The 27894-nt window shown below is 37.0% G+C and overlaps 7 protein-coding genes, 5 non-coding genes and 3 pseudogenes across 16 annotated transcripts; 8 read left to right on the top strand and 7 right to left on the bottom strand.

Moving 5' to 3' along the window:
* The first annotated feature begins 12 nt into the window (after window positions 1–12).
* On the top strand, window positions 13–875 carry F38H4.6 (Major sperm protein). The gene is made up of 4 exons (NM_069841.3): window positions 13–63; window positions 118–267; window positions 474–762; window positions 809–875. The coding sequence occupies exons 2-4, from the start codon at window positions 127–129 to the stop codon at window positions 847–849; spliced, it is 471 nt and encodes a 156-aa protein (NP_502242.2). The 5' UTR covers window positions 13–63; window positions 118–126; the 3' UTR covers window positions 850–875.
* Window positions 876–1514: 639 nt separating this feature from the next.
* F38H4.3 (BMERB domain-containing protein) lies at window positions 1515–5463 on the bottom strand. The gene is made up of 5 exons (NM_069840.5): window positions 5323–5463; window positions 3299–3442; window positions 2415–3017; window positions 1800–2326; window positions 1515–1731 (listed from the first exon to the last, which is right to left on the bottom strand). Exons 2-5 carry the CDS (start codon window positions 3435–3437, stop codon window positions 1642–1644), a joined length of 1359 nt encoding a protein of 452 aa, NP_502241.2. The 5' UTR covers window positions 3438–3442; window positions 5323–5463; the 3' UTR covers window positions 1515–1641.
* An 89-nt stretch (window positions 5464–5552) lies between these two features.
* F38H4.14 lies at window positions 5553–5697 on the top strand. Its single transcript, NR_056717.1, has one exon. It is a non-coding gene; the product is annotated as an Unclassified non-coding RNA F38H4.14 (non-coding RNA).
* F38H4.12 lies at window positions 5557–5701 on the bottom strand. The gene has a single exon (NR_056716.1). It is a non-coding gene; the product is annotated as an Unclassified non-coding RNA F38H4.12 (non-coding RNA).
* Window positions 5702–7457: 1756 nt separating this feature from the next.
* On the bottom strand, window positions 7458–8927 carry fbxb-3 (F-box domain-containing protein). Its single transcript, NM_069839.4, has 2 exons — window positions 8816–8927; window positions 7458–8636 (listed from the first exon to the last, which is right to left on the bottom strand). Exons 1-2 carry the CDS (start codon window positions 8902–8904, stop codon window positions 7640–7642), a joined length of 1086 nt encoding a protein of 361 aa, NP_502240.1. The 5' UTR covers window positions 8905–8927; the 3' UTR covers window positions 7458–7639.
* Window positions 7984–8004, top strand: 21ur-15540. The gene has a single exon (NR_056715.1).
* A 2936-nt stretch (window positions 8928–11863) lies between the features above and the next one.
* On the bottom strand, window positions 11864–13494 carry M117.7 (annotated as a pseudogene). The gene is made up of 3 exons: window positions 13412–13494; window positions 13237–13276; window positions 11864–12684 (listed from the first exon to the last, which is right to left on the bottom strand). Coding segments are annotated over exons 1-3 (944 nt in total).
* Window positions 13495–14327: 833 nt separating this feature from the next.
* On the top strand, window positions 14328–17102 carry M117.4 (LEDGF domain-containing protein). Its single transcript, NM_069837.4, has 7 exons — window positions 14328–14471; window positions 14524–14875; window positions 15073–15507; window positions 15561–15913; window positions 15957–16428; window positions 16695–16831; window positions 16879–17102. The coding sequence occupies exons 1-7, from the start codon at window positions 14416–14418 to the stop codon at window positions 17060–17062; spliced, it is 1989 nt and encodes a 662-aa protein (NP_502238.1). The 5' UTR covers window positions 14328–14415; the 3' UTR covers window positions 17063–17102.
* A 335-nt stretch (window positions 17103–17437) lies between these two features.
* fbxb-4 lies at window positions 17438–18911 on the bottom strand (annotated as a pseudogene). Its single transcript has 2 exons — window positions 18830–18911; window positions 17438–18433 (listed from the first exon to the last, which is right to left on the bottom strand). Coding segments are annotated over exons 1-2 (1078 nt in total).
* Window positions 18912–19771: 860 nt separating this feature from the next.
* Window positions 19772–20346, top strand: M117.6 (uncharacterized protein; the record flags this gene model as incomplete). The annotated part of the gene is made up of 3 exons (NM_001028150.5): window positions 19772–19863; window positions 19913–20012; window positions 20063–20346. 3 exons carry the CDS (start codon window positions 19772–19774, stop codon window positions 20138–20140), a joined length of 270 nt encoding a protein of 89 aa, NP_001023321.3. The 3' UTR covers window positions 20141–20346.
* On the top strand, window positions 20326–20487 carry M117.8 (annotated as a pseudogene). The gene has a single exon. A coding segment is annotated over exon 1 (162 nt).
* Window positions 20488–23894: 3407 nt separating this feature from the next.
* Window positions 23895–25678, bottom strand: M117.3 (14-3-3 domain-containing protein). Its single transcript, NM_069835.2, has 3 exons — window positions 25589–25678; window positions 24282–25116; window positions 23895–24236 (listed from the first exon to the last, which is right to left on the bottom strand). Exons 2-3 carry the CDS (start codon window positions 24366–24368, stop codon window positions 23946–23948), a joined length of 378 nt encoding a protein of 125 aa, NP_502236.1. The 5' UTR covers window positions 24369–25116; window positions 25589–25678; the 3' UTR covers window positions 23895–23945.
* On the bottom strand, window positions 25675–25892 carry M117.11. Its single transcript, NR_056713.1, has one exon. It is a non-coding gene; the product is annotated as an Unclassified non-coding RNA M117.11 (non-coding RNA).
* On the top strand, window positions 25722–25865 carry M117.12. Its single transcript, NR_056714.1, has one exon. It is a non-coding gene; the product is annotated as an Unclassified non-coding RNA M117.12 (non-coding RNA).
* Window positions 25893–25966: 74 nt separating the features above from the next.
* On the top strand, window positions 25967–27378 carry par-5 (the record flags this gene model as incomplete). 2 transcript variants are annotated; one of them, NM_001383210.2, is made up of 6 exons in its annotated part: window positions 25967–26076; window positions 26125–26295; window positions 26361–26552; window positions 26600–26893; window positions 26996–27059; window positions 27104–27378. In NM_001383210.2, the coding sequence occupies 4 exons, from the start codon at window positions 25987–25989 to the stop codon at window positions 26891–26893; spliced, it is 747 nt and encodes a 248-aa protein (NP_001369936.1). The 2 variants fall into 2 exon arrangements, with proteins under 2 accessions (NP_001369936.1, NP_001368180.1); NM_001380472.1 differs by lacking the exons at window positions 25967–26076; window positions 26125–26295; window positions 26996–27059; window positions 27104–27378 and having other exon boundaries at window positions 26466–26552.
* Between the last annotated feature and the right edge of the window lie 516 nt (window positions 27379–27894).

Raw genomic sequence — 27894 nt, 5'->3', positions numbered from 1 at the left:
TCACTCAAACTCAAAAATCAATTATTTCGACTTTATTTTCTGCTCATTTATAGCAGCTTGGAGGTAAGTAATTTTCAAAGAATTTTCAAACGTTTCAGTATTTGAATCTGATTTCAGAACTTACAAATGGCTGATAAAAAATCACCGGTTGCTGTTGGTATGACGGTTACACCATCAAATCAAGCAAATTTCGTTGATGCTGGATCAACTACATTGATGAATAAACCCGGTGAACCGACATTCAAATTGGGTATTAATCTGAATAAAGTGAGTTTGGGAGTGTACATTCGAGGTGACCTAGCCTACCTACGCCAATGTATACTGTTGCGGTGTGAATATTCACAATTCCAGACCAAAGAGGCAGGCATACATCAGACACGATCTTTTAAACGTTTTGTAGTTTTATAGTGAATCGTTTTGCGTTCATTTTCAAAAGCTTCAAGAAACTGAAAAAAAACTCAAATTAATTTTAGGTTGAATTCAAGTGCACAGAAGATCGAAAACCAATATCAGTAAACTTGAAGTTGCACAATCCAATGGCAGTCACTGTTTCGTACAAAGTTCGTTGCACGTCTGCTGATATTTTCCGTGTCCAACCTCCACTGGGATTTGTGAAACCGAATGAGACAGTTTCAATTGTGATTTGGTATCAGAATCAAGATAAGAAAGATGCAATTTCAAAGAATCACTATTTCGCTTTTTACCATACCACCAGCGACGGACGAACTGCTCGTGAATTATGGGCAAATTCGAAAGTTGAAGGTTGGATTCAAAATTGGGATATCTAGTTTTTAATGTATTGTTTCAGGTGTTCGTCGTCTCCCTGCTTCGTTTTTGTCGACTAAGTGAACTTTGAATAAAGATATTGTCATTTCAACAATTGTAAAAATTAGAAGGAACTCTTTTCCCGGTCTCGGCGCGATTTTTTTGGAGATTTTTATCTTACGTTCGAGAAGTGCATAATACCAGCTATAAAATGATTAAATTTAGTTCAAAATTCTAAACGCTCTGCACACCAATCCCTAGTTAAAGGCGAAGTACCGAAATTAGACTAAAACCCCTTGTAAATCGTTCATTTTTGTACATTTTTGGGGTGAGCTTCTATGCCTTTCAACAATCCAAGTACAATCACAGTTAAAATGTGATGTGCGCATAGTGTTTTCGGCGTGGAACGCGCGTGGGAGAAAAAGGAACCGGAAAAAAAATTGCGCGCGCATTGTGCGTCGAACTTGAGATGCATTTTGCGAGCATCGCGAACATAAATTATGGACACATTGTGTTCTAAGTTCTCTTCGAAATTCTCCTCGTTGGTGATCTTTGTCATTTTTCTCTATAAGATCCACAGAGCCAATATGGGCCCATCGCAAACCGTTCGCGATAGGCGCATGACGGGTGGTCGCCACATGCGATGCGCGCATTATGGCTCTTCATCCACTATGCGCACATCTCATTTTAACTGTGTATATAATAAGCTCGTGGATTTTTTTGAATTCGTTTCTTAAGAATCGAGAGAGTTTAAGAATAGACTTTTCATTTTGAAAGAAAAAAAACAACAATAGAAAGTGACAGAAACTATGCAGGACACTATGAAAAAAGAAATACTTTGGTCATCAGAAAGAAATTTGTTTTTGTTTTCTTCAATCAAATAAGTTTCTCTGAAAAGTCGTCATCAGTGACTTCATTTCGATCTGTTTCCAACGTCACGCGCACTGGCCTCTTTGGGGAATGGATCTGAAAATAGAAACATTAATGCATATTGTGATAGTATACCATCTACGTCAGAACTATACAACACATACCTCTGCTCGGCCATCACTCTTGACAGAAATCCGTGTGATACCAATATCTGTTCCATTTTCTTTTTCAGACAAATCAGAAGCGGTTGAAACCGATGATACAGATTGCCTGTCATCTTCTCTATGCGGAGCAAAATTAACCGGATGCATTCGAACAAGAGCATTTACTGCAACAAGATGAGCATCTCCACTACCCTCATCATCAGAATCCGAATCTGATTCATCTGCATTTGCGTACATCAAGGATCTTCTAGGGGAACGAGGTGGTGGGATCGGAGAGCCGGCGACTTGTCCGTAAAGGTTTGGGGGTGGTGATAGTGGAAGTGGTGGTGGGATTTCATCAACAATAATTTCCTCTTCTTCATCTTCGGTAGTTCCTTTCAAACTTTCATCAGAGCTCAACTCTCTAAATTCTCTGATCCTTCTCTCCTCGGCGTCAGGGGTTCGTTCAGCACGAGCTGTGGTTTTTGACGACATTCCAACTACACTGATCGGCTTTCCAACATCAGAATCTTCATCTCGCTCTTCATCTGAAAAATTTCGTAATTTTTTTTGACTTCTCCACGTTTTTTACTCTCAAAAACGTTTGAACCCAAAATTCAAAAAGAACCCACTTACCCTCAGAATCTGACATTTCTGACTGTGTTGCTTCAGACATTTTTTCATTTTTGGTAAAACCATTTTCAACTTCTTCCCCATTCCCTTCGACAGGCGCTGCTTTCACGGGTGCAGGAGATGAAATAGTGGCAGATGTTTCAGCTTGAGCTTCACTTCTAATAAATTCGATAACTGACATTTTCCTGTTGTCACCCTCCACTTCTACATCCGAGTCCTCTGATCCAGATGGCATTTCCTTTGAAATTCCAGATCTTCCTTTCAACGCGGGAGCTTCATCAGACTTTTTCAGTGCTTTTTTCAGCTCATTTTCATCAATTTCCTGTATAACATTTGTTGAAATTGAAATATTATCTTCTTCAACAGCTTCTGTTCGATCTTCTTCTGTTGTTTTTAACACATTTTCCATTAATATATCATTCATATTTATACTCTCTGCATCTGGTTCACTCGGTTTTTGAGGTGGTTTTTGAGATGTTTGAGGCTTCTCTACATCATCGTCTACAGATCGTTTTGCTGCAGAAATCACATTGTTAGTTGGAGGAGATGAAGTTGGATCTGATGCAGGTTTTGGTGTATCTCCTTGTTGATATGTTAATGAACCACCTGAAAAATAGGTTTGAACTGACTGAGATGACTTAATGTATACATTTTGAAGTGTATCTCATAAAAGTAGAGTATCCGATTACACATTTCAAATAATTTTTAAATTTTATGCTTTCTAATTTTTCATCTACTGATTAACTTTTGAGCAATCTTTTTTTAATGTTTTGCCAGATTTTTACAAAACAACATTTTCAGATTGAATATATTTTTTTATTCAAGAAATTTCACAAAAAACAATTTTCAGATTTTAAATCTTTAAAACTAATTTTCTGAAAACTCACTTCTAATCAATTGAACTGGCGGCTCTTTGAGATCTGAATTACAACAACAACAAATTCTCTGAAACAGTGATGGAGATGATGTGTCAGGTGGTACTGTTGAATCAGCCACCCGACTCGTTGACTCGTCCGTAATTGTCATGGATTCTAGAATTTTTGAAATAAGTTCAACACTTTGGGCGGAAAATTGGCAAATTTCCGCAAATTTCAAGGTCTGTGAAAAGCGGCGACCAAATCGGATTAGCTGACAAGTTAACAAAAGTGACAAAGTCAAGTGGCGGAAGTGAGTCATTCTGGTTTGTTCGTTTTTTTAATGGGTCAAGTAAATAGATATATGTTTCATTGGATTGATTTTCAAAAAGTCACAAAAAAAGGTAAGGCAATTTGATTAAGACGGGGAAATATAGAAAATATCCGAACCCCACTTCAAAATTAGCAACAATTTATTTTGCTCCAGCTCCGTACTCATGGGCGCATGTAAATACACTGCGCCTCGTAAATAATGGAAAGCAAATAAAACAAATTGGAAGAAATGCGGATGAGGAAGGAATGGAGTTGAGGAGGTGGCGGTAGTGGAAGGTGGCGCAAGAGAGACTAAAAAATGCAACCGTTGCCAAATGAAACAATTTGGACTGTAGACAACTAATGGTCAATATGAAAGCTGGATTTGAGTTTGTAGTTCTTTTTGAAAAAAAGTGGTAGTTGTTGAATTATAATAACTTGTATTCAAACAGTTTAGTGCAAAATTTCCCAAAGTTTGGCAATTTGCCAAAACTTGTCTCAATATTTTTAAAAAAATAAAAAAAAATTTTTGAGGTGTTTCATTATGATACTTATTTATTTTGAAGCGCTACTCAATTTTTAAGTTGGTTCTCATGAACATTTTTGCGAGCGGAAGTTCTCAAATTAGTAAAATTTAGCTCAAAACTTTGTCTTGGTTGGTTGCAGATTATCTTTTACGCGGAAGAAACCAACTAGTGAAGAGTTAGAATGAAAATTTTCAAATGCGTTCCAAAAATGTTAGTTCCAGCTTTTCTGCCTTCAAGGCGACCTATGCCTGCTTTGTGCCTACATGAGTGCCATTTCTAGAACTTTCATCAAAATAATTGAAAAGAAAAATGAGAAAATGAAAAACCATCAAACACCAAACACCGGAGCAAACGGCGAAATGTTAATAATAGGCGGTAGGCAGGTAGGCACATAGGCACATTTATACGCTTACTAGAAAAACTGAAATTCAATAAAGGTCCAAGTTACATTTGCGTGTGGGGCGAAAGGGTTTCAAAATACTACTTCAACATTTTGATTCAAACATTGAAGTTCATAATGCCCCTTTTTGCCATTTTGACATATTATGGAGCAAACAGGTGCAAACATCAGAAAAACTAACCATTAAGTTCAGGACAAACAAGGTTTTCTTGGATTCACTTTTTATTTGCATCAATTAAACTTAAAGTAAGACTTGGGCAAACTCTGGGCTAGAACTTGGCAAGAGTTGGGTAAGAAGCTGGAAAGCACCAAACTTGGGGAAGAAGCTGCCGGGAATTGCTGAGTTGTAACCCTCATTGCTCTACTTTGACGATTTATATCTCGGTTATCTTCAATTTCATCAAAAAGTGTTCTACAGCCAAATTATGGAGAAATATTTGGCACGTATCTTGCCAGTTGACAATTATTTGATAAACCCAAGAAGAACCTAGATAGAAGCAGTCAAAGTAGACCAAAAGGGAGTGCAAGTCTAATACGAAAAGTACGGTAAAATGGTTGCTAAAACTGATAAAAATTAGATTTTTCTATTGATTTCAAATAGACAAGTTACACTGCGGATTAAGAATTTCAAATTCTGTGAGTGTGTGTAAACAAAGAGCCTAGATTCGAATCTGATGAGGAACGGGGGAGAAAACTATTTGAAAAAGAAAAAAACCAAACCGTTCGGCAATTTAATTCAATGAGAATACAATTTCTCAAATGTAGGTCAACAAGTGTTTGAGTACACAAAATTTTGTTTCAATTTTTGAAGAACTTACTGCTTCTCATTTTTGTCAAGTAGTAATAGTACTAGAATAGCGATTCTTAAGAAGAAAAAGAAGTTAGTAATGGAGATGTGTGGAATAATGAGAGGTGAACCAAAACTAAACGGATGGTGAAGAACAACATGAAACTCGAGAACACGGAATTACATATTTGGAAGAAGGAAAAAAACATGGAAATGACGAGAGACGCCGAGAAAATTGGAACCCGGCGACTGTGCTCAGCGGGAGCCACTCAAACACTCGTTCGAAATTAAGATTGTCTTTTTCTTTTTCTTTCCTTTTCGTTTTCTGTTGTGTGATAGAGAAAAGAGATTGCAAACAGACACACTCTCGAAAAAGGCGGGTGCCATGCCAACTGGTAGGAGCACGCGCCTTTCCCCCCCTTCAACCCAAAATAATAATGAGAACAGAGAAAGTGAAACAGAAGAAACATAATATTGACAATTGAGATTTGTGAACTGAAATATTATGGGAGACAATTTAAAAGAAAAAAGAAAAAGAAATAGTTGATCATTGTTTGAAAAGAAATACTAGGAACACAATGGGTGTGATTAGAGGGTGTGCAAGAAACGGAAGGAAAGAAATGTGAAAAGAAACGGAAAAGAAGGTGGTCTTTTTTTGGATTCAATTTATGATGTCATTGATATCTTGAAACTGACAAAAAAAGCTAAGTGAGGAAGTTGCAGGGGCTGACACTTTGAAATGCCTAGGCATCCCAACCGGGTGAAGCGTGGGGCGCCTTTCTCCCCTACCTTCATAAATTGCCATCATGTTAATTATTGGTGTTTCATAATAATGGAAGATTATATATTTAATTGAAAATAAATGTTTTACAAGCTATGAATTTTTTTCTCTTCGGGGCGTTTTTTAGGCGCACGGGCGTGCGGGCGAGGCGCGAGCTGGTGAGAGAGCGGGCGTATTTTCCATTTTTCTGCAAGTTGCTTGGTTTCTAAATTATTTGGTAATAAAATGTTTATCATGTTTCAATGCTCTGGTATCCAGGCACATATGCACGTGAGTAAGCGTGCTTGCCTGCCTTGTAGGCAGGCAAATAGGCATTCACGTAGGTGTTAGAGTTGGCTTAATCAAGTTCTAAAAATGGCGCAATATTTATTAGCTACTTTTATAATTTCTAATAATATACAGTTATTTACTAGGACATTTTTTCGCAAAGAAAATTTTTGAACAGCGAACACTGAAAAAGCAATTTTAATTTTTCAGTATAAAAAATTCCGTATATAAGAATTGATATCAAAAAGTTAAAAATACTAAACGATTAAAAAAATGCCATTTTTAACTTCGGTGGCCAATCATTCCAACTATTCACTATTTTCCTCTTTTCCAGCAAGAAAAATTATTATTTTTGTGTCTACTTTTCACATCCACTTGGCTCATGTATAACATTTCAACAAAATTATCTATAACTGATGACCAAACTTCAAAGTCTGTGCTACCAAGTCACATAGTGTTCATGCAGTCAATTCACCCTAGCTTCACATAACCTTTGCCTATTTGCTATGGGATTTTAGGTAAGCTTTTAGACAAATTACCGACAGTTTTTTTTTGAAAAAAATGGAGATTACTATTTGAACTGATGGAATAATTTATACAAGTTCCAACCAAAAAATTAGTTCAAAAACATGATAAGTAGTAAAACTTGTTCAATAACTACAGCATGAGACACCCTACAATTTTAGTAGTAAGGTTTCCTTTCACTTCACTGAACTTCATTTTCTTATGTTTTCCTTTGAACAATTGTACCTCTTGAAAGGTCTATCCTTGTTGTGTATTTTTTTCAATGTTTTAATATATAAAATCGAATAATCGAGAACAGAAAACAACTATACGATTCGTGTAATATCAAATAAAGTTGCATTGGAGAAATATACACCTGTTAGCATAACACTTGAGTTTCTATAGTTACCTAGCAGGAAATGGATATAAGATAACACAATGAAAGTGTTTTTATTAGGTTTGACGAGATTAAGCAATTGAAGAAATGAATGAGATGATGCTGAAAGACTAGTCTATGAATTCATAAGAAGGCAATCTTAAGCTTATCGTGACCTAAGATGAAATGATGTATATTGTTTTATGAGCTTGTCGCGATCTCGGAGGAGATAGGTCTATTTATCATTTAAAAGTTTATTTATTTTTGCTCGAAGGAATTATGAGTATAGAAAATGAAAATTTCAGTGTAAAGTTGACAAAAAACGCCAATTACTGCATTAATAACAACATCCATGTTCTTATAAGAGAATAAAAAGGAAGATAAAAAATATGGTTTGAAGATAAATTGTGATTGAAAGGGTTACTGGTCCCAGACTTTCATTTGAAAGTATATAACGCCTTCCGATATACGTATAGAAGCTGTTGCAGGCGTTCCGTCATTACTTATTATGTCAAATCCATGTTTAAGACTTGATGAATTATCACCGATATTTCCATTCGATCCCGGGTCATAGAACTTCTTAAATAGTCTGTCATGGGAAGCCTCTTTATGAACAATCCTTTTGAGTATTGCTTCGATAGCCACTGATGTCTCTCCGAGTTGTGTAAATCCGGATAAGTACATATAGTCAAGTTTTTTATTGGATCCATTAATCCAATGCTTCAAGAAAATATTAAGACTTTTCTCATTCAAAGCCATTTCATTAAAAGTCAAAGTAATGTGAGAACTGTTAATTAATAACAACTCATTCAATGTCATTTTGCCTGTAGAAGGCAAATTGGGATTGAGATAGTTAAAGTTTTGAATCAAAATTTTGTGTTCTTCTTGCAAGGTACGATATAATTCTCTAAGATATGCAAGGCCCTCCAACTCCAGAAACTGGTTTCTTAAAGAGTTTTCAAGGTACGAAAAACTATTGAAAATAGGATTCTGCATAGAACCCAACGATATTCTACGAACGTTTCTTTCTCGAAAAGTCTGAGATAACTTTTCGAAGAAAAACATGTTTCTGTTATTACAGTCCAAAAATACGTCGATCACGTTTGTGTTCAAAATGTCAAATATATGATAAATCGTATCTTCAACTGCGAGTTCTTTTCTTTCCCATCCAAAACTTTTGAAAAAGTTAGTGTTATAGTATCGGGCATTAGGAGGACCCGTTGACACAACAGTTCGAAACACATCTTTCCATGCTTTATCTCCATAGAGTGCGTTAAAAACAAGCAAAATTGTAGTTGATCGAAAATTAATCATCAACTTCGTTTTGCCTAACAGATCCATCTTAAAATGCTCGAATTTTAGTTTGAGAGATTGCACAATGTGTTTAGTCCTTTTGGAGCAGAAGGAAAGTGAGAGCCTGAAAAACAAATTGAGAAAATGATCAGTGATGTCACTCCAATAAAAAGTGATTTTAGTTTTCCTTTTTCTAATTGAAAAAAGTCTAGCAAAACAAGTGCTCATAAATGTAAGAATAACATATTTTAAAAATAGGTACGCAAAACAATAATATGAATTTGTGGTTTTTGGGAAACATACAGAAAATCCACGTCCATTGTTCGAAGAACATGTTTCTTAGCGTTTTCGGGTAGAAGGAGAAGAGGGAAATTAGATTCACCGTCCTGCATGATTTTGGAATCACAAGTTGAACTGAAAATACTTGTTCAAATTAGTCTGAAAAATTCTTCAAAATACAAAAAGACATAGATAGACGGATTGTTTTTGAGTAACAAGGACAATTATTGGATAAAAAGAGCAAATGATTTAGTATCGATTTGACGCTGTGAATGACTACATTGACCATTAATTGTGTGTAGCCATCCCTGTCAGATTGACCTTATGACGTAGATTCCCTTTAAGACACTAAGACTGATCCGACTCTTTTCTTTTCTTTCCAGAAATAAGTACATACTAATTATTATGAGACCTATTAAACTAGCAACAAACCGGTTCAATGCTAATTATTAATTGGTTCATAGGAGTAAAAAAAGTAAGCTAAAAAGTTTAGGTCGATTGCAACTAGTATTTTTCCGAATTCCTTAAAACTGATACTCAACGAAATAATAGATTTTTATATAATGAAAAATAACCGGCACAGTAATAAATAAGAAAACTATTGTAAATTTATACATCCCAGGCAGTCAAGGAAACATGTGAGTGACCTTATGACGTAGATTCCCTTTGAGACACACCTGCCACTGCCACTCGGTCTTTCCAGAAATAAATCCATACAAATGATTCTGAGACCTGTTGAACTAAAAATAATTCGGTTCAATGTTAATTTTTAATTGGTGCATATTTCACAGGCAAAGCGGAAAGTGCCCAAAACGGTCCGTTCACGGACCGGGAACGGCTCAAATTTAAGAACAGTTCACGGTTCGATTCCCGGTCCGTCAACGGACCGTAATTGAACCGTAAGGAGACTAAAAAATGGGAAAATTTTTTCACCCTCCAGCTGCCCCCTTTTTCTTTCCCAATGCTCCTCCGAGCTCCGGTCTTGCTCCAGACCGTCTTCCGGTGATCCTTCGTTGTAGCAAATCTATCTGTCTCAGCCGGAGTTGAACCTGTCCACTGCCTGTCGATTGATAACTGGCCCATCACCTTACCGTTTGGCCGTTCGCGCACGTGAGGAAAATCAATAGACTTCGCATAAATAGCGATTAGCTCGCGCTCGCGCATTTTCTTCTGGTTTTCACGTCTTACACCAACTTTTTCGATTGTATTTTCAGTAGTTTCTGATTCTCCATCTTGCCGTTGGACTTATATGAAAGCGAACGATAACAATTGACAGTTTCGTGTAGTTCAGAACTTATTTCGCATATTTCTCAACATCTACCTATACGTGCTCCATCTACTTGTAATACAAAAATGGTACTTACCATATTTCCTCTATTAGTCTTGCATGCAAGACTAATTTTCGATTGGACCGGGTTGCAATACTAATAGAGGAAATAAGGTATATGCGTTCTACTTGAATGATACCTTAATTTCTTAAAATACACACGGAACAGAAACGATATGATTCCAGAATGTATTGTTAGTAAAATATTTTATGATATTTCAAAAAATGGTCCTGTTGCTCAGCTGAAGAAGACCAGCACAGAGAGTGAACGTTGCGTATACACAGTATCTACCCAATTGTGGCATTTCATCTTTTTTATTGATATGTTTATAGGATTATATTAATATAACCTCTTTTACACACAATTTAATGCTTAATAGCCTCAGTTAGATCGCATGCGATTACGGGCCGCGTACGGACCAGTTGGACGGATGATAGACAAAATGGTTGCCCAGAGGAATTTTTTTTCATGAAAATTGAGTTTTTGAAGTACCTACAATGCTATTTGGTTCATTGTAGCCAGTTGGCTAATTTTTTGCCTGATTCAAGGTTTAGTTTTAAAAAGTGCAGTTTTGCCGACCGCGACGGTTAATTTACGGACCATCTACGGACCGGCTACGGCCAAACTACGGATGATCACCAAAACGGAGGATAATACGAAAACATTTTTCATGAAAATGGAGTTTTTGAAGTGCCTACACTCTCCTTTGGCTAATTTGAGCACTTTTTCCGTGCTAGAACCTGAAATTTTCAAAAACAAAAATTTGGTGCCCGGGACGGTTCATTTACGGTCCGTCTACGGACCGGAAACGGCCCAACTACGGCTCAAGAGCCATCTCGGTCGGTAAATGTGGTTTTTGCTCTAAATAATGCATTTAACGACGTAAAAATGCTTGAATTAGCCAACTGGTATCATAGGTATTAAAAAAAAATTCGTTTTCTTAAAATCCATTTTTTCCTCTTAATGGCCATTTTTTACATTCCCCGTAGTTTGCCCGTAATTGGTCCGTCCCGCTTTTCATATCCGTAGTTCGCCCGTTAATGGTCTGTTCCTGGTCCAAGATCCGTAAACGGACCGTACCCGATTTGCCTGTGTTTAGGAGTAAGACTTGGAAAAGTAAGACAAAAAAGTTTAGGTCAAATGCAACTAGCATTTTTCAGAATTTCTCAAAACTGATATTCAACGAAGTTATAGGTTTTTATTCAATAAAAGATAACCGACACAGTAATAACGAAAACACAAGTTTGTAAATTTATACATCACATACAGTCAAGGAAACACGTAAATTGTTTGGCATAGATTCTTCTATAGTGATTGTTGCAGCAGTTCCATTTTTAGTTATAATGTCGAACCTATTTTTGAGTGTGTTTGGAAAATAATCAACAAGCTCTTTTAATGAGCTACACAAATGTGCATGGTTGGAAACTGTTCAATACCTATAACTGTAAGAAGCTAGAATTTAATGGCAAAATTTGTGTGTTTTCCCGGTGGGATTTAGAGGTTGGTCAATTAGATAATAATCGGTTTAGATAAACAACATTTATTAACTTTTTGATTTCAAACAAGAAACATGGATGAAGAAAATAAAAAATTACATGCTTGAATAAAAAATATAGAAAAGAAGAAACATGCTATAAAGATAAACAATTTGGGCCAAAAAGTAGAATGTCTCGAGTTATTAGTATAGAAACTGTTCCAGACGTTCCGTTAAGCGATACAGTAATAAATAAAAAAGCATTTGTAAATTTATACATCCCAGACAGTCAAGAAAACATGTATCTTGTCCCGCGTAGATTTTTCTATAGTGACTGTTGCAGCAGTTCCGTCTTTGTTTGTAATGTCGAAGCTATTTTTGAGTGTGCTTGGAAAATTACCAACAAGCTCTTTTACTGAGCTAGGCAAATGTGACATTGTTCGGGTAGGTGAAGCTCTCTCACAACCAATTCCATTGAGAATAGTTTTGACAGACAATTCTCTGTCATTGAACGCGGATTCTCCTGATAAGAACAAATGAATCAGTCTTTCATTTGATCCATTAATCCAATGTTTTAGAAAAATGCTGATGTCTTTCTCGTTAAACTTCATATATTCCAAGTATGCAAAACTACTGTTATTTAGTATCAAATCGTTCAATGTGATATTGCACAAAAAACACTGACTTGCGTTGAGCAATTTGAAATTTTGAATTATTATTTTGTGGCCTGGTTGTGAGGTTAGATACAACTTTTGTCAAATGCTGGAAATTGTCAACTTTGGATAACTGGTTTTCAATAATGCTTTCAATGTCAAGATTATCCCAGAAAACAATTGAATGTGGAGTATCTAAGGAAATAAAAATGACATTTCCTTCCTAAAATGTCTGAGGAAGATTTTCGAAAATGCGACAATCACGGTTCATAAAGATGAAAAACACTTCAATTTTTGATGTGTTGAGAATATCGAATAATGCCACATCAAGTAGTCCAAAGTAAAGAACATCTTTTCCCATCTTTGTTTATACATTCTTCGTCTATTTTCTTGGACGTTATTTCTTTCCTCGGAGGCTCTGACATCAATTTGAAAAATATCTTGATTTTGCTTTGAATACTCGTCACAACGCACAAGATCCAGTAAAACGCGCGACGTACGGAAAACTACCGTATATTCTCTATTAGTGCTGCATATCCAGTAGTACTGCAGTCTCTAATAGTGCTGCATTCAAAAAGGGTCCGAAAAATAGTGCTGCAGTCTCTATTAGTGCTGCACCCCATTTTCTATTGAAAGAGTCACTTGACAGTTTCGTTATTTTTGGGTATTTTTTTGTATATTGTTGATGATTTTTTGATAATTTACGAAAGTAATTGAATTATTGGGTCTTTTTGTTACAAAAGTTCGCAATTTTTATGAATTTCTGCTTAAAAAATGAGCTTTTGTGACTAAAATCTAGTGATCTATAATTGAAAATAGCCGTTCGAAAATTAATGCTGCAGTCTCCAGTAGTACTGCAGTCTCTAATAGTGCTGCATTTAAAAAGGGCCTGGAAATTAGTGCTGCGTGCAGCACTAATAGAGAATATAAATTTTATTTGTGTGAGCAAATGTGATTTCAAATTTTTGAAACTTTATCTTCAAAGACTGTACAATCTTCTTTGTTCTTTTCGAGCAAAATGAAAGTTAGAATCTGCAAAAAATCAAAACTTTAAGAAGAGTTTTTATATATTTTTTTCGATAGACCTAAAAGATTCATCCAAAAATTTAATCAGTAATTTCCAAGACTTTCAAACCAAAAAAATACAATTTTTTTTGTGAAACTTACAGAAAAACTGTGTCCATTGTTCGAATAACATGCTTTTTAGCGTTTTCGGGTAGCAACAGAAGTGGGAAACCAGATAGAACCATGATTTTGGAATCGCAAGTAGAATTGAAAATATTTGTTACTATTAGTCAAGAAAGCACTTCAAAATGCAATAGCAGACTGAAATAAAGAGAAGGATTATTAAAGAGTAACAAAGAAAATCGATGGATAAAAAGAGCAAATGATTTAGTATCGATTTGGAGCTGTGAATGGCTAATTGTGTGTAGTCATCCCTGTCACATTGACCTTATGACGTAGATCCCCTTAGAGACACTCCTGCTGCTTTTTAGGAATCCAAAAATGTATGCATACAAAAATTAGACCAAAAGGGAAGTGGGATAGCAAGACTATTAAAAAATTGGTGTATAAATATTTTAAATCGAATGCAATTAATTAGTTTAGTTTTAGAAAAAATAATTTTTTTGGAAATTGGAATAAATTTACATTGGAAGCTAAACTAAAATTGGAATCTCAGGCAAATTTTGAACGGTGAGTATCGAGCTAATGTGTGCATATTATTGTCCAGACATGAATAAGTAAATTTTTTAAGTTTTACAAAATTGGACACTTCGCTTTTTCGGTGTGATTTTTGCTTTGTCTGGCTTTTATAGTCATAATTTCTGACAGTACTCCCACCCCATTATTGACTTTGTTTTACGTTTAATGAATATTGTAGGCGTGACTTCCAAATTGGAAATTTGGAAGTTCCAACTAATTATAAATATAAATATTCTATTTCAAATTAAACAAGAATAGTTTACAAAAAAATTAAGTACATATAAAGAGATTACATTTTAATAATTTACGTGATGTTTTAAATTTATTTCTTATCTTGTTGCGTAATCTTATATTTTTCGAAATCTCATAATCACTCCAAAAATCAATATTTATTTTATATTTTACAATACCGAAGAAGTAACATTTCTACGGTCTCTTACTAAGCAATAGTAGACGCAACAAATCATGGAGCCAGATCTTAAAAATGTGAAAAACGCCGGCACTGGAGAATCGAATAAAGAGTAAGTGCACAGATATTTCTTGAAAATTAATTTTGATTTTCTGAAATTTCAGTGAAATAAAGAACACAAATGCAAGCAGAAGGTCGGGGCGAAAAGTGAAGACTATAATAGAAGAAGATCCAAATATAAACAAGAAAATGGAGCTTCCACCGACTCTCATGCCAAAGTTTCCATCCCAGAAGATCATCAAACAACAGAAGTCGCCGGACAAAAACGAGCCGCCCCCGGCTCGTCCGGTGGAACAGACGGAGGAAAATGAGGAAAATAATGCGGACGAGAAGGAAAAGCATGAAATTTTCTGGCAGGAAGGGGTGATAGAGGAATGTCAAGGAAGAGAAGATGAAGGGGAAGTGCCTAAAGAGCAGGAAGAACATGCACATGTTTCTCCGGACCCGACGAGCTTGGTGAGTACCTGAGAAACTGTTAGGATCCTGCTTTGGGGAGAGTTGAACTCAGACGGAGTAAAACGGTTAGAGTATCCGGAATACCCTTGTAAGAGGTTGTGTATCTCCCCAGATGACTGATCATGCTCTAGGCTATGATACTTGCTTGTCTGAGGATATTGTTCATTGTCTTATATTGTAAAACTAGTTTTTTTCAGAACGACAAGAAGTCAAAGTTCGAGAAGCCCAACCTGGAACCGGGGAAGCCTGAAAAGCCCGAAAAACTGGATAAACCTCTAGCGAAACCACTACCACCACCTTCAGCAGCACCGCCACCAGTTGCACCACTATCAGCACCAGTACCATCAACAGGAGCACCACCATCAGCAGTACCACCGGCTGACAAGAAAATGAGTAAGCAAAGTACCAGGGATAAAAAAAGTGGTCGGAGCACAGATCGGAATATCCACAAGAAGAAGGATGTGGCGGCGTTGGATGAAAACAAGAAATCACCCGAGGACAAGAAGAAGGATGCGGGGACGAAGAAGGGGTCGACGGAGGATGCGAGCACGGATAACCTCAACAATGGCAAAGTGCAAAGTCGGCGGAAATCGAAGCGGCAGAAGAAGTCGATTTTTCAACAGCCTGTGCAGGTAGGGGTTTAGTGAGAACAAGGTTAAAACTACAAGCAAATTCTTATTTTCAGAGAACCCCAGGTTCTCACCCATCGGCATATTTGCAACCGACTCGTGCAAGAACGGAACGCTCCCTCAAACTTCCTCCAGCCGAGCCGAAGTCCGTCGACGAACGACCGAGAAAGCCTTCGACGCAAATTCTCCAGCCACAGCAACCTAACAGAGGAGGGCAGGTGCAAAAGCAACCGTCGAAAGTTGTACTGCAGCCTGGTGCTCCTGGAGCAACACCCGTAGCATCGACGCCGAATCAACGAGAGCAAGCACAACAGCAGCAACAACAACAGCAAAAGGGGCCGATGGGATTGTTCAAGAAGATCTACAGAAAGATGAATTTTCGAGCAGCTTCGGATTGTACCGTTGAACCGTTAGTCCAAAGAACGGGTGCCTATAAAAATATATTATTTCAGAACAAAAGAAATGCTTGCCAAATCCTATGTCCGCCCGGAACACAATTCGAACGACCCGATCGATTTCTGTCCGGATCTGCCGAAAAAGTTGTTTGACGAAGAGGCGTGGAAGTTGCGTATGACCAACAAAGGAGCCAACCGGAACGAGGTGTTCCTCAATAACCGCCCGTTTTGGCTAACACGTGACGGCACCGAGCAGATACCGAAAGTTCGAATCCAGCTGCACCGCCCGTTGAAACAAATGCACAGCGGAAACCCGGCGTCGATTCAGCTAAAACTTCAGCGAACCGATCCGTTTTTGGATCCAAAGGAGGACACGTTGGAGCGATTGAAAATAGTTGATAAGGCGATCGGAGTGGATCCGCTGGATTTAACAAAGGATCGGGAACTGAAGAGAGTTTGTGCGAACACTTTTCATGGGACGCTGATGTTTGAAGTTGATAAGCGTCAATACGATACACAGCAGAAGAAGGTAAGGAGCATGGGTCCTGGCGTGAGCGAGACTTTCTAGCTACAGTATCCGCGTTATGCTGTTGGAAAAATATGAATTGTGTCTACCGTAATCCATGGTATGGTAGCTGAGATACTCCAGATCATAATTCTCAATGGAGCGCAGCTGTTTTGCAATTTTTGATCTAAAAATATCTCAGGAACAATGAATTTCAATTTTTCACTACAAAAAATATCAATAGAATGCACTTCCCGACAATTTTTTTTGAAAATTGTGTAATATTCTAGGCAGAAGCAGAAGCATTGAAGCTGGACCCAAAGCGGAAGAATGATGGAAAGGAAAAGGATCAGAAATCGTCGTTTGAAGACCCGAAAAAAGTAGCGTTTAATGTTTCCGACAAGTGTACCTTGCACGTATATTTTCGGTACTAGAATATTTTTTAATTGATTCGAAACATTTAAAAATTTCCAGAAAACACCGCCCACTGACAAATCAAGGGAAAAGCGAACGTTTCACGGAGAAGAAATATACGATGGGCGAGAGGAAGATTATGAAGAAAGGGGAAAAGCCTGCGGTGCCACAATTGGTACCACCTACGTCATCATCCACCACATCTGCTTCTTCTTCGTCATGTAGAGAAACGAAAAAGCTCTGAACTCTTGTTTTTCTGAATAAATTGTGTGCTGATTAGCTAATACATCGAATCTGACGCGCAAATTTTAATATTTTCATCGCTTCTTTTAGATACGGTGGCTCTGATCTTACATATTTATTATTCTCTCAAAAGATTAATGGAAATATTAAGGAACAACGGAAATATTAAGGAAGGAAAATAAAAAGAACAACGCATAGTTGGAAGGAAGACGTACAGAATAAATTTACATGATTTAAAAACAAAAGAAAGAAGAAACATGCTTCAAAGATAAAAAATTTTGGGTTAAAAAGTAGAATGTCTCGAGTTATTAGTATAGAAATTGTTGCAGACGTTCCGTTAAGCGATATAGTAATAAATAAGAAAGCATTTGTAAATTTATACATCCCAGACAGTCAAGGAAACATGCATCTTGTTTGGTATAGATTCTTCTATAGTGACTGTTGCAGCAGTTCCCTCCTTATTTGTAATGTCGAAGCCATTTTCGAGTGTGTTTGGGAAATACTCAACAAAATCTTTTAATGAGCTAGGCAAATGTGACATTGTTCGGGTAGATGAAGCTCTCTCATAATCAATTCCTTTGAGAATAGTTTTGACGGACAATTCTCTGTCATTAAATGCGGGTTTTCCTGATAAAAACAAATGAATCAATCTTTCATTTGATCCATTAATCCAATGTTTTAGAAAAATGCTGATGTCTTTCTCGTTAAACTTCATATATTCCAAGTATGCAAAACTACTGTTATTTAGTATCAAATCGTTCAATGTGATATTGCACAAAAAACACTGACTTGCGTTGAGCAATTTGAAATTTTGAATTATTATTTTGTGGCCTGGTTGTGAGGTTAGATACAGCTTTTGCAAAAGCTGTAATTTGTCAACCTTGGATAACTGGTTTTCAATAATGCTTTCATTATAGAAATAATCCCAGAAAACAATTGAATATGGAGTAGTCAAGGAAATAAGACTGACATTCCGTTCCCAAAATGTCTGAGGTAGATTTTCGAAAATGCGACAATCACGGTTCATAAAGATGAAAAACACTTCAATTTTTGATGTGTTGAGAATATCGAATAATGCCACATCAAGTAGTCCAAAGTAAAAAACATCTTTTCCCATCTTTGTTTATACATTCTTCGTCTATTTTCTTGGACGTTATTTCTTTCCTCGGAGGCTCTGACATCAATTTGAAAAATATCTTGATTTTGCTTTGAATACTCGTCACAACGCACAAGATCCAGTAAAACGCGCGACGTACGGAAAATTATGCGAATTTTATTTGTGTGAGCAAATGTGATTTCAAATTTTTGAAACTTTATCTTCAACGACTGTACAATCTTCTTTGTTCTTTTCGAGCAAAATGAAAGTGAGAGTCTGCAAAAATCAAAACTTTAAGTTTTAATAATTTTTTTGAATCAGGGTAGTCTAAACATTCAAACTATTTGATAAACAAATTCAAAAATGGACTGTCACTTGTAGGTTTTTAGCTTGAAAATGCTAAAAAGGGACTCCAATATTCAATTTAAAACAAAAAAGTCAGGCTGAGCACGATAAAAATTACTCAAAAACTCAAAAAAAAAAAAACGAAAAAGTGGGTGGTACTAAATTCTGGACAACTGGGGACGGAAAATCCAGAGAAAGAAAATCCGGAGCAACTTAAGATTTTGTTGAGATAAGAATTGCGAAAAATCTAAATTCATCCAAAAGCTTAATCAGTAAGTTCCAAAATGTTCAGACCGAAAAAATGATAAAAATGTTTGTGAAACTTACAAAAAACAGTGTCCATTGTTTGTAGAACATGTTTTTTAGCGTTTTCGGGTAGCAACAGAAGTGGGAAGTTAGATAGAACCATGATTTTGGAGTCGCAGGTAGAACTGAAAATATTTGTTCAAGTTAGTCTGAAAAATAACTGAAAATACACTAGCAGACAGAGAAAGAGAGAGGGATTTTTTAAGAGTAACAAAGACTATTATTGGATAAAAAGAGCAAATGGTTTAGTATCGATTTGACGTTGTGAATGGCTACATTGGCCATTAACTGTGTATAGCCATCCCTGTCAGATTGACCCTATGCCTTAGATTCCTATCGAGACACACCTGCTCTTTCTACTCTGCATTTCCAGAAATAAGTACATACAAATTATTGTGAGACCTGTTCAACTAACAATAAATCAATTCAATTGTATTTTTCAATTGGTTCATAGGACCTATATAGGACTAAGACTTGGAAAAGTAAGAGAAAAAAGTTTATTTATTTCTTCTCAAATATTCAAAATTTCAAAAAACAATCAATCACAAACAAAAATCAACATATCAAACAAACAATTGAATAGTGGAGGAGGAAGCAACAAATTAAGATGACCAATTGGAACAAGTCCGTGTTTTGGTAGAATGCAACTACTATCTTTCTGAAAAAACCGTCATTCTCAGATAAATCGAACCACGCAGGCACCGCTCCAAACCACGCAGGTGACTGCCCACCACGCAGGCAACGCGTCAAGACCACGCATGCAACCAAAAGCACGCAGGTGACGCCTAAGAACCACGCAGGCGACTTGACGGTGTGCAGCTATTGGCAGTGGCTGCAAAACCACGCAGGTGACGCCTACATACCATGCAGGCAGCCAACGCTCAGCCACGCGCGGGATTCCTAGGCCAATGGCTGCGTACTCCTCTTGAACAACTTTTTCTTCTATTTTTTTTTCCTAATTTAATGGAATTTTCCGTTTTTTTTCTTGCAAAAAGCACTTTTATATTAATTTTCAATGTCTTCATGAAACTCAATAATTGTTTTCAGGTTTTCAGGTATCAGTAAGCTATTCTTGGCCATATTTTTTTAAACAAAAATTTTCAGGCGTTTTTTACAATATTCTACATGCTGTAGCCGGATTCGAAGGACAGTTCCCGAGTGCGGATTTTGGCGATGTTTTCTCCCGACAGGTGGATCAAAAATGGTAAACACCCTTCTATCAATTTGTATTTCCAAAAATCAATAATATTGCAGCTTGAACGCACGGAAAAAGATGAGCCAGGAAAAGGACACACCATCGCACTGATCACTGGGACGAAAACAACTGCCTAATGGACTTTATTTTGCTTCCCACCCTTTTTTTGTTGTTATTTTTGAGATTTTCGTTGTTAGAATATTGTAATTATTCATCAATTCGTTTTTTGTTTGATTTTATTAGGAATTTCATCACAATAGTCAGTTTTCTGTACATTTCGTGACTTTTTTGGTGTTTTTTTTGTTTTTTAGTTAATAAATAAACAATATTTTTGAAAAACAATCGTAATTTGCGTTTTAGTTGGTTAAACGGTAGGAAGGGGAAGGAGCGGGCTGCGAACTGCCATTGCTGCAAGACCACGCAGGCGTCGCCTCCAAACCACGCAGGCAACGCGTTGAAACCACGCAGGGACTGGCATTCTTGAGCGTGGTTTGTACGCGTTGCCTGCGTGGTTTGGAGCGGCGCCTGCGTGGTTCGATTTATCTCAGTTGACGTAACCCAAAAGAAAGAAAAAGAGAAGCACATGCATACCTAACGAATATTAAGTTTTCAAACAAGCAACCTATAAAAGACTAGGAATTGCGGGATTTCCCAAACTTCTTTAACTTTAAATTTAACATAAAAAATTAAACATCGGAAAATTATTGGCGTGCGTGGGATGTGTATTTGTGTGGGAAGTGCCGCGTGTCAAAACACCGTTTCGGCCAAAGGGCTCATCAGATTGCCGAGGTGATTAAGATCGCACCTTATGGGGAAACATTACAAATTTTGGGTCAAATTGAAGGAAATTTATTCAGCTATCAGTAATCGTTAGAAAAATGTACGTATGACTTGGCAGCCGCGCGAAAAGCTCATGTAAAAGAGCGCTTCACGTGTTACCATACTTTTGGCGCACCCTGTATAAACTGTCATGTGGAACGTGGCTTATTTTTTATTTTGTTTTTTATTCAAGCTCCTCCCATTCCTGACATTTCGTTGAAATTTTCATTGATTAGTTTATTTAAAAAAATGGGAGGAGCTTAAATAACAAACAAAATAAAAAATAAGCCACGTTTCACATGACAGTATATTTTGATAATATTTCTGTTTCAAAAAGCAAAACAAAAAATTAATGATAGTAATATTCGGGAGTATGGGTGCGAATTCCTCGAAAAAAAACAATGAAATTGGAGATTTTGCAGAAGAGAGCTAGGAAGAAAAGAGGAAGAGAAGGAGGAGAACGCGGGGAACGGTTGGGAAAAAATGGGCAAAAATCGACAGAAAATAGGACGAGAAAAAAATGCAATAAAAAAGTTTGAAATGGAGTGGGAAAGGGACTTTTTCGTTTTCGCGTTTTCGTTTTTTCGTTATTTTCGGGGTTTTGACGAAAACGAATTTTTTCGTTTTCGTTTTCGAAAGTGTTCGAAAAACGAAAATAGAACGACTTTATTTAAACTTGGTTTTTTCTCATTTTTTTTTGGAACTATCGCCGAAATTTTGCTCTCCGGTGTGGATAGTATTGAAAAATCAATTATTTTCTCCTCAAACTTATTACTGAAGATCAACTTTAAGAACAAAAAATGCAACAGTTCTCAGTTTTGGATAAAAATTAAACGACTCTTTTACGTCAAAATAGATTCATTCATTTTATGACAGGACGTTTCCTTGTTCAAACGATTTGTTAATTGGTCATTAAAACATACTTTTTTCCGCTGAGTTATATATAGGATGTAGAACTTAATGCCTTTTTCGAAAATAAGGATTCTACTGTAGCTCAATTTTTAATCTGAAATCGTGTTTTGAACATTTTAATTAAAGAAATAACAAATTAGGCACTTTTTGACTAATATCTGATTACCGTATATTCTCTATCAGTGCTGCATGTAACACTAATTTCCAGGCGCTTTTCGAATCCAGCACTATTAGAGACTGCAGTACTACTGGAGATGCAGCACTAATAAAGAATATATGGTAATTTGTGAAAAGTTTTCGAATAAAAAGTTTGAAAAAATTTCGACATCGGAAATTGTTTTCAAAACAAAAAAAAAACAAAAATTTTTAAGTATCATCAAAAATTTCTTACTATTAGATATTGCAGAAAAAAGTTGTATTTCCTGCTTGAATAAATTTCTAGCCAAATTCAATACTTTCGGTAAGGCAGCCCAACATTCTTTGGAGCTCTGAACAAAGAAACGTCCTATCATATTATTTACATATGCATCTTTTTTGAAAAAGTGAGTTAATGAGCAAAGTAAGTCAATGAGAGAGAATTAAATAAGTATTTGCCAACAAAAAAGCTTTTGAGGCAACATATGGTCTAAAAACCGTAAGTACAGTTTGTGCCATTTTCGTTTTCGTTTTCGTTTTCGTGTTTTAAAACGAAAATTTTCGTTTTCGTTTTCGAAAATGGAATTTCGAAAAAGTCCCAGCCCTGGTGGGAAAATGGGAAGATAAATATGAAGAAATGATTTGCCCCAAAAGATTTGGAAAATGATACTGTTCTAAAATTATATTTTTTCGAAATTTTTTTATTCGCAAAATTAAATTTTTGAATTGCCACTAGGGCTCACAGTGGTGAAGGTACACTCAAAACTTAGCAAATGACACTGTTTTTTTAGATGTCTTTTTTTAGATTTTCTAATGAAAACCATTTAGTGAAAAAGTTAGTTATCTATTCAGTTGAGGAATTAATAACTCAAAGTGATTCTGGGATGTATATACAATACTGCTGCATTTCTCACAACTTTATCTCGACCACCAATTTTTTTTGATGAAAAACCATCAACTAAAAAGTTGTACTTCAGATTAAAATAATCAACTTTGTAGTTGACAACTTTGCCATAAAATTTTTTCCACGGAGATGTAAGCATCCAAAGTGAACTCGATTTTGGAACATGTTCAACTATACCTCAGGTTTTTGACTGAAATTGTGTTCTGAACATCCAAAGTTTTTTTCAGAAAATTTAAATTTCCCGCCAAAATGTTTTTTATTCAGAAAATTTAAGTTTCCCGCCAAAAAAGTATTCTTCAGAAAAGTTGAATTTCCCGCCAAAATGTTTTTTAGAAAATTTGAATTTCCCGCTAAAATGACTTTTTCAGAAAATTTAAACTTCCCGCCAAAATTATTCTCAGGAAATTTGAATTTTTCGCCAGAAGGTCTCACCACGATGTGTCTACAGTATAAAATCTACAGTAATCCTACAGTACTCCTACAGTACCTCTACAGTACCTCTACAGTACTACTACAGCACCCCGACCATGTCACTCCATTAACCCTAAACCAATATCCCTTTACCAACCGTGGACCGCACCTCCGGCGCGGCCCCCGACTTCTGGAGCTGAAAAGTAATTTTTCTGAAACTACCGTAATCATACAGTACTCCTACCGTATCACTATTGTAATACTACAGTACTCCGATTATATCTGTACACTAACCCCAACTCACAATCCCTCCAGAAGCTAAAACTTCGCAGACTATAAAGACTACATACAAACTATGAACAAACGGAATAAGCGCTTTGTATATATAGTAAATGATAATCCAAAACTTTGCACACTACAAAGCCTGCATACACTACAAACTCCGGAGTCCGGACAGACTAACTGTATTTTTTTAAAATATAAGCAATAATGATGCTGAGCATCAAAGGGATTGAGCCATCGTTAGGGATTGAGCGTTCAAGTGAAGGAGCACGCTAGTAAATGAGGGTTTGCCCCGAACCGACGCCACCCACCGAAGAAGACGACCTGGACTTCAAGTCCTCTCCACCCTCATTACCACCATCACTCGCTCCTACTTCAAAAAATGAATGCGTTTCAGCATATTCCCTTGTTTTCTCAAGAAAAAATCATAAGAAACATGTTTTTTCACTGCGAAAAAAAATTGAATATCCAGAAAAATTTCAATTATCAGCCTCTTCTCCTTCTTTTCCGTCGACACGCTGCTCGTGAGTACTCTTCAATAGATCGTAAAGTGTACGAGCACGTTTCAAGTTCGAGATATCGTACGAATCCAGTGAGCTCTTCATCTTCTCCAATTCGCGATGAGCACTATCAAGAGCACTCTGTGCAATTTCGTTGGCTTCTTTGGGAAGATTCAGGACATCGAAGTTTAAGGCGCTTGCATTGAGGGCAAGTCCAAGGCGAATTGGGTGAGTTGGCTGCATCTTGTCCTTAGCGATACCAAGAGCCTCCTGAAAGTCATTTCATTTACATCAAGAATTTAGTTATTCAAATACCTGATAAGCGATTCGCGACTTGTGTGCATGCTCTTCTCTGTTGATATCGTCGTATTGGACCAGATACCTAAAATGGTCGGCGACCATGCCACCGAAGAGAGCCTTAGTTTCATCATTTAGCGCATAGTCTCAAGCCAAACAGGCGGGGCAGTTCAAAAATAGTTTGATATATAGTTTGATATAGTTTGATGAATAGTGGCGTGGAGTACGGTTTCGCGGCAATTCAAATACTACTATTCTTGAGACCAGACGAATCGGACGATTAACGGCGGCGAGGGATTCGGATCGGGGGAACCCAATCTGTGGGACGGGCCACGCCCACGATCAAATTTTGCAACCTCCGCACGGTTCTATGGGCGTGGCCAATCCCCCGATGTCAACAAATTTTAAAAAAAACCTTCCCCGATTTTATAAATATTTCAGCTTGAAATCGCGATGTTCATTTGCGAACTCGAGGCATTTTCGAAACGTTAAATGTTCCCGCGCAATAATGCTCCGCTGAACAGTGCACGCTTTTTGTGTAGATTCATTTAAATATTCATTTTCCGTCAGATTTCATGTAGAAACCCAAAGATTCGCTCATTTCGCTGCTCGATCTTTTCTTTTTCTTCATTCAACCGTATATTATATGCATTTTTCGTTTAAACGTTTTTCAAAAATTTTTAAAAATTGCTTACAATCTTCTTTGTAAAAAGAATATATTTTGCAACCAATTTTTTCGATTCTCCATGGAAAACTTATCAATTTAAACTGCATTCACTGTTACACTGATAATGCTTTGAACGACGGCGGTCGGAGAACTTCCAACCGATTACTGTTCTCCAATTTCATGTTTCTAGAAAAAAAGAAATTTCTGTCGTTTCATAACATGTTTTAACACGCAGAGCCTTTTTTTTTCGAATGAACCGCCATTTTCTTTAAAGGCGCAAGCTATTCCCTCTGCGCGATATTTCGCCGCGAAAAAAGAAGCCCCGCGAAAAAACGTATTCGAACCGCGGAATTTCCGCGAATTTGTTGCTGGTTTCTTCTAGAATTCAACGATTCAATGCTCATTTCATCACAATTTTTTTTTGTAAAATTATCCTTCTCGCTTTTATGCTCCTCTTGCCCTCAATTTTCTGTCTAAAAGCTATCATTTCCTCTGATTTCTTCCTCGATTTTCAAATGTTGGCCCAAAATAGTGATTTTTTCTTTAATTATATCCTAATCCCCACCAACACGATTTAGCAATTCTCGAAAATTATTTTTTTGCGTTGTTCAGGTAAAAGTCCTGACGAAACCTCCTGAGTTTTGTGTAACGTGCTCACCGAAAGATTAGTGTGCTTGCTGCGCCCGTTGTCACCACTGCCATTCATCCTTCTATTCCCGTGTTTTCTTATCAAATGCCCAAAAAATCTGAAATTTTTTGTGTAGACAATGCTATATATGAGGAGCGAATGTGTGCGCCAGAGAAAAAGACGGACAGACACAAATTGAGTGAGTGTGCGTTGCCCACTTTAGTTGTTGTCATGCGACGGCGGCGGCACGCGCTCTCTCATCGGCCGGCACTGCTGTCCATCGATTTTTCTTCTTTCAAACGTCGTGCGGGCTGTTTCGAATGTTCTAGGGCTCTCCGTTTCGATTATTACTCTCGCCTATGTTCTTCTCTTTTCGTTCTCAATATTTCATTATAAATTTTGTTTCAGAAGACTTGCTCACTGAAAAAATGTCCGATACCGTGGAAGAGCTCGTTCAACGCGCCAAGCTTGCCGAACAAGCCGAGCGATACGATGATATGGCTGCCGCCATGAAGAAAGTAAGATAAAACATCATTTACGGAGGTTTCAAATTTACTATTTTTCAGGTGACCGAGCAGGGACAGGAGCTTTCCAACGAAGAGCGTAACCTTCTCTCTGTTGCCTACAAAAACGTCGTCGGAGCTCGCCGTTCATCGTGGAGAGTTATCTCTTCCATTGAGCAAAAGACCGAGGGATCCGAGAAGAAGCAACAACTCGCCAAGGAATACCGCGTCAAGGTAACTACACCAAGCAAGATTTTATTAATTTCAAGAATTTTAGTAACTTATTTACATTATTTCAGGTTGAGCAAGAACTCAACGACATCTGCCAAGATGTGCTCAAGCTCCTCGACGAGTTCCTCATTGTCAAGGCTGGAGCTGCTGAGTCGAAGGTCTTCTATCTCAAGATGAAAGGAGATTACTACAGATACCTCGCCGAGGTCGCTTCAGAGGATCGCGCTGCCGTTGTTGAGAAGTCCCAGAAGGCTTACCAGGTATTTGAAAATAACTAAATTCTTGATGTAAATGGCATGACTTTCAGGAGGCTCTTGATATCGCTAAGGACAAGATGCAGCCAACCCACCCAATTCGCCTTGGACTTGCCCTCAACTTCTCTGTCTTCTACTACGAGATCTTGAACACTCCAGAGCACGCTTGCCAACTCGCGAAACAGGCTTTCGATGATGCTATTGCTGAGCTCGACACGTTGAACGAGGATTCGTACAAGGACTCGACCTTGATCATGCAACTTCTACGTGACAATCTCACTCTCTGGACATCTGACGTTGGAGCTGAAGATCAAGAGCAGGAGGGAAACCAGGAAGCTGGAAACTAAGTACGATTTCAAAATGTTTTATTGCCATTATATAAAGCTGACCTTTTTCCTCTTTTCCTTTCACATCAAATCTTGCTTCGAAAAAATAGTTTCGGTTTTCAGAGAGCTGAACTCCGTTCTCTTTCCTCGCATCTCTTCAACTTTCAGTTATCCTCCAACATTTCCGGTACGTTAGCCGAGAGAGTTGCCTAATCACCGTTTTTGTTTTAGACTTAACGTATTCACCAATACTCCATACAACACTGCGCAATAGCATCATGAAAGAAAATTCGGTCTTCAAGTGCTCTAGATCTCCAAGCCATAATTCTCTTCATGCTCTATTTCGCTGTAATTCACTCCGTCACTATTGTCATTCCTAAAATGGCGTATTGTTCTATGATTATTATGTGCTGTAAAGTATAATGAACCCCCATCTTCCATTTTTCTCTTATTATCCCCGATCTTTATTTTTAGATCTTTTTGAACATAAATGTTTGGTGAACTTTTCCGGTTGTCCGAATTTCATCACAACTTTCCAGGAGTTTTTCGAGTAATGGAATGGAATTTATTTTCAGATTTCGATGAAGGAGCATAAATAGGATAAAACATTTGCATTAACCTCTTAGAAGGTCTCAACACGAAAAATTAAATGAAATGTGAAAAAGTGTGCGCCTTTAAGCTGCCGAAAATTTTTTGATAGTTTCTTCCACGATTCGTTAAAAATTAAGTGTTTTATGGTAACATTTGAGTGTTCTTTTGAAAATAAATATATTCTTTGTCGAAAAACTATGAAACATCGATAAAAATTCCGCAGCAATAGAAGTTTAAAATTACAGTACTCTTTAAAGACTCACACCTTTTTGCGTTCAACAAATATTAGACGTGTCGAGACTAAGTACCGTACTTTTGGCGCAAAAAGCTCAAAATTTCGCTCCTGGGCAATATAATTTTCGGAAAAAAACTTAATTCTGGAGACTTCATGTGTTTTCACAGATCATGACGAGACCGATTGAGAAACATTT

The sequence above is a fragment of the Caenorhabditis elegans genome, chromosome IV (genome assembly GCF_000002985.6).
Source record: "Caenorhabditis elegans chromosome IV".
NCBI classification, from domain to species: domain Eukaryota; kingdom Metazoa; phylum Nematoda; class Chromadorea; order Rhabditida; family Rhabditidae; genus Caenorhabditis; species Caenorhabditis elegans.
Note: the sequence above shows the minus strand (reverse complement) of the source record. Positions and strands in the feature narration are given on the sequence as shown.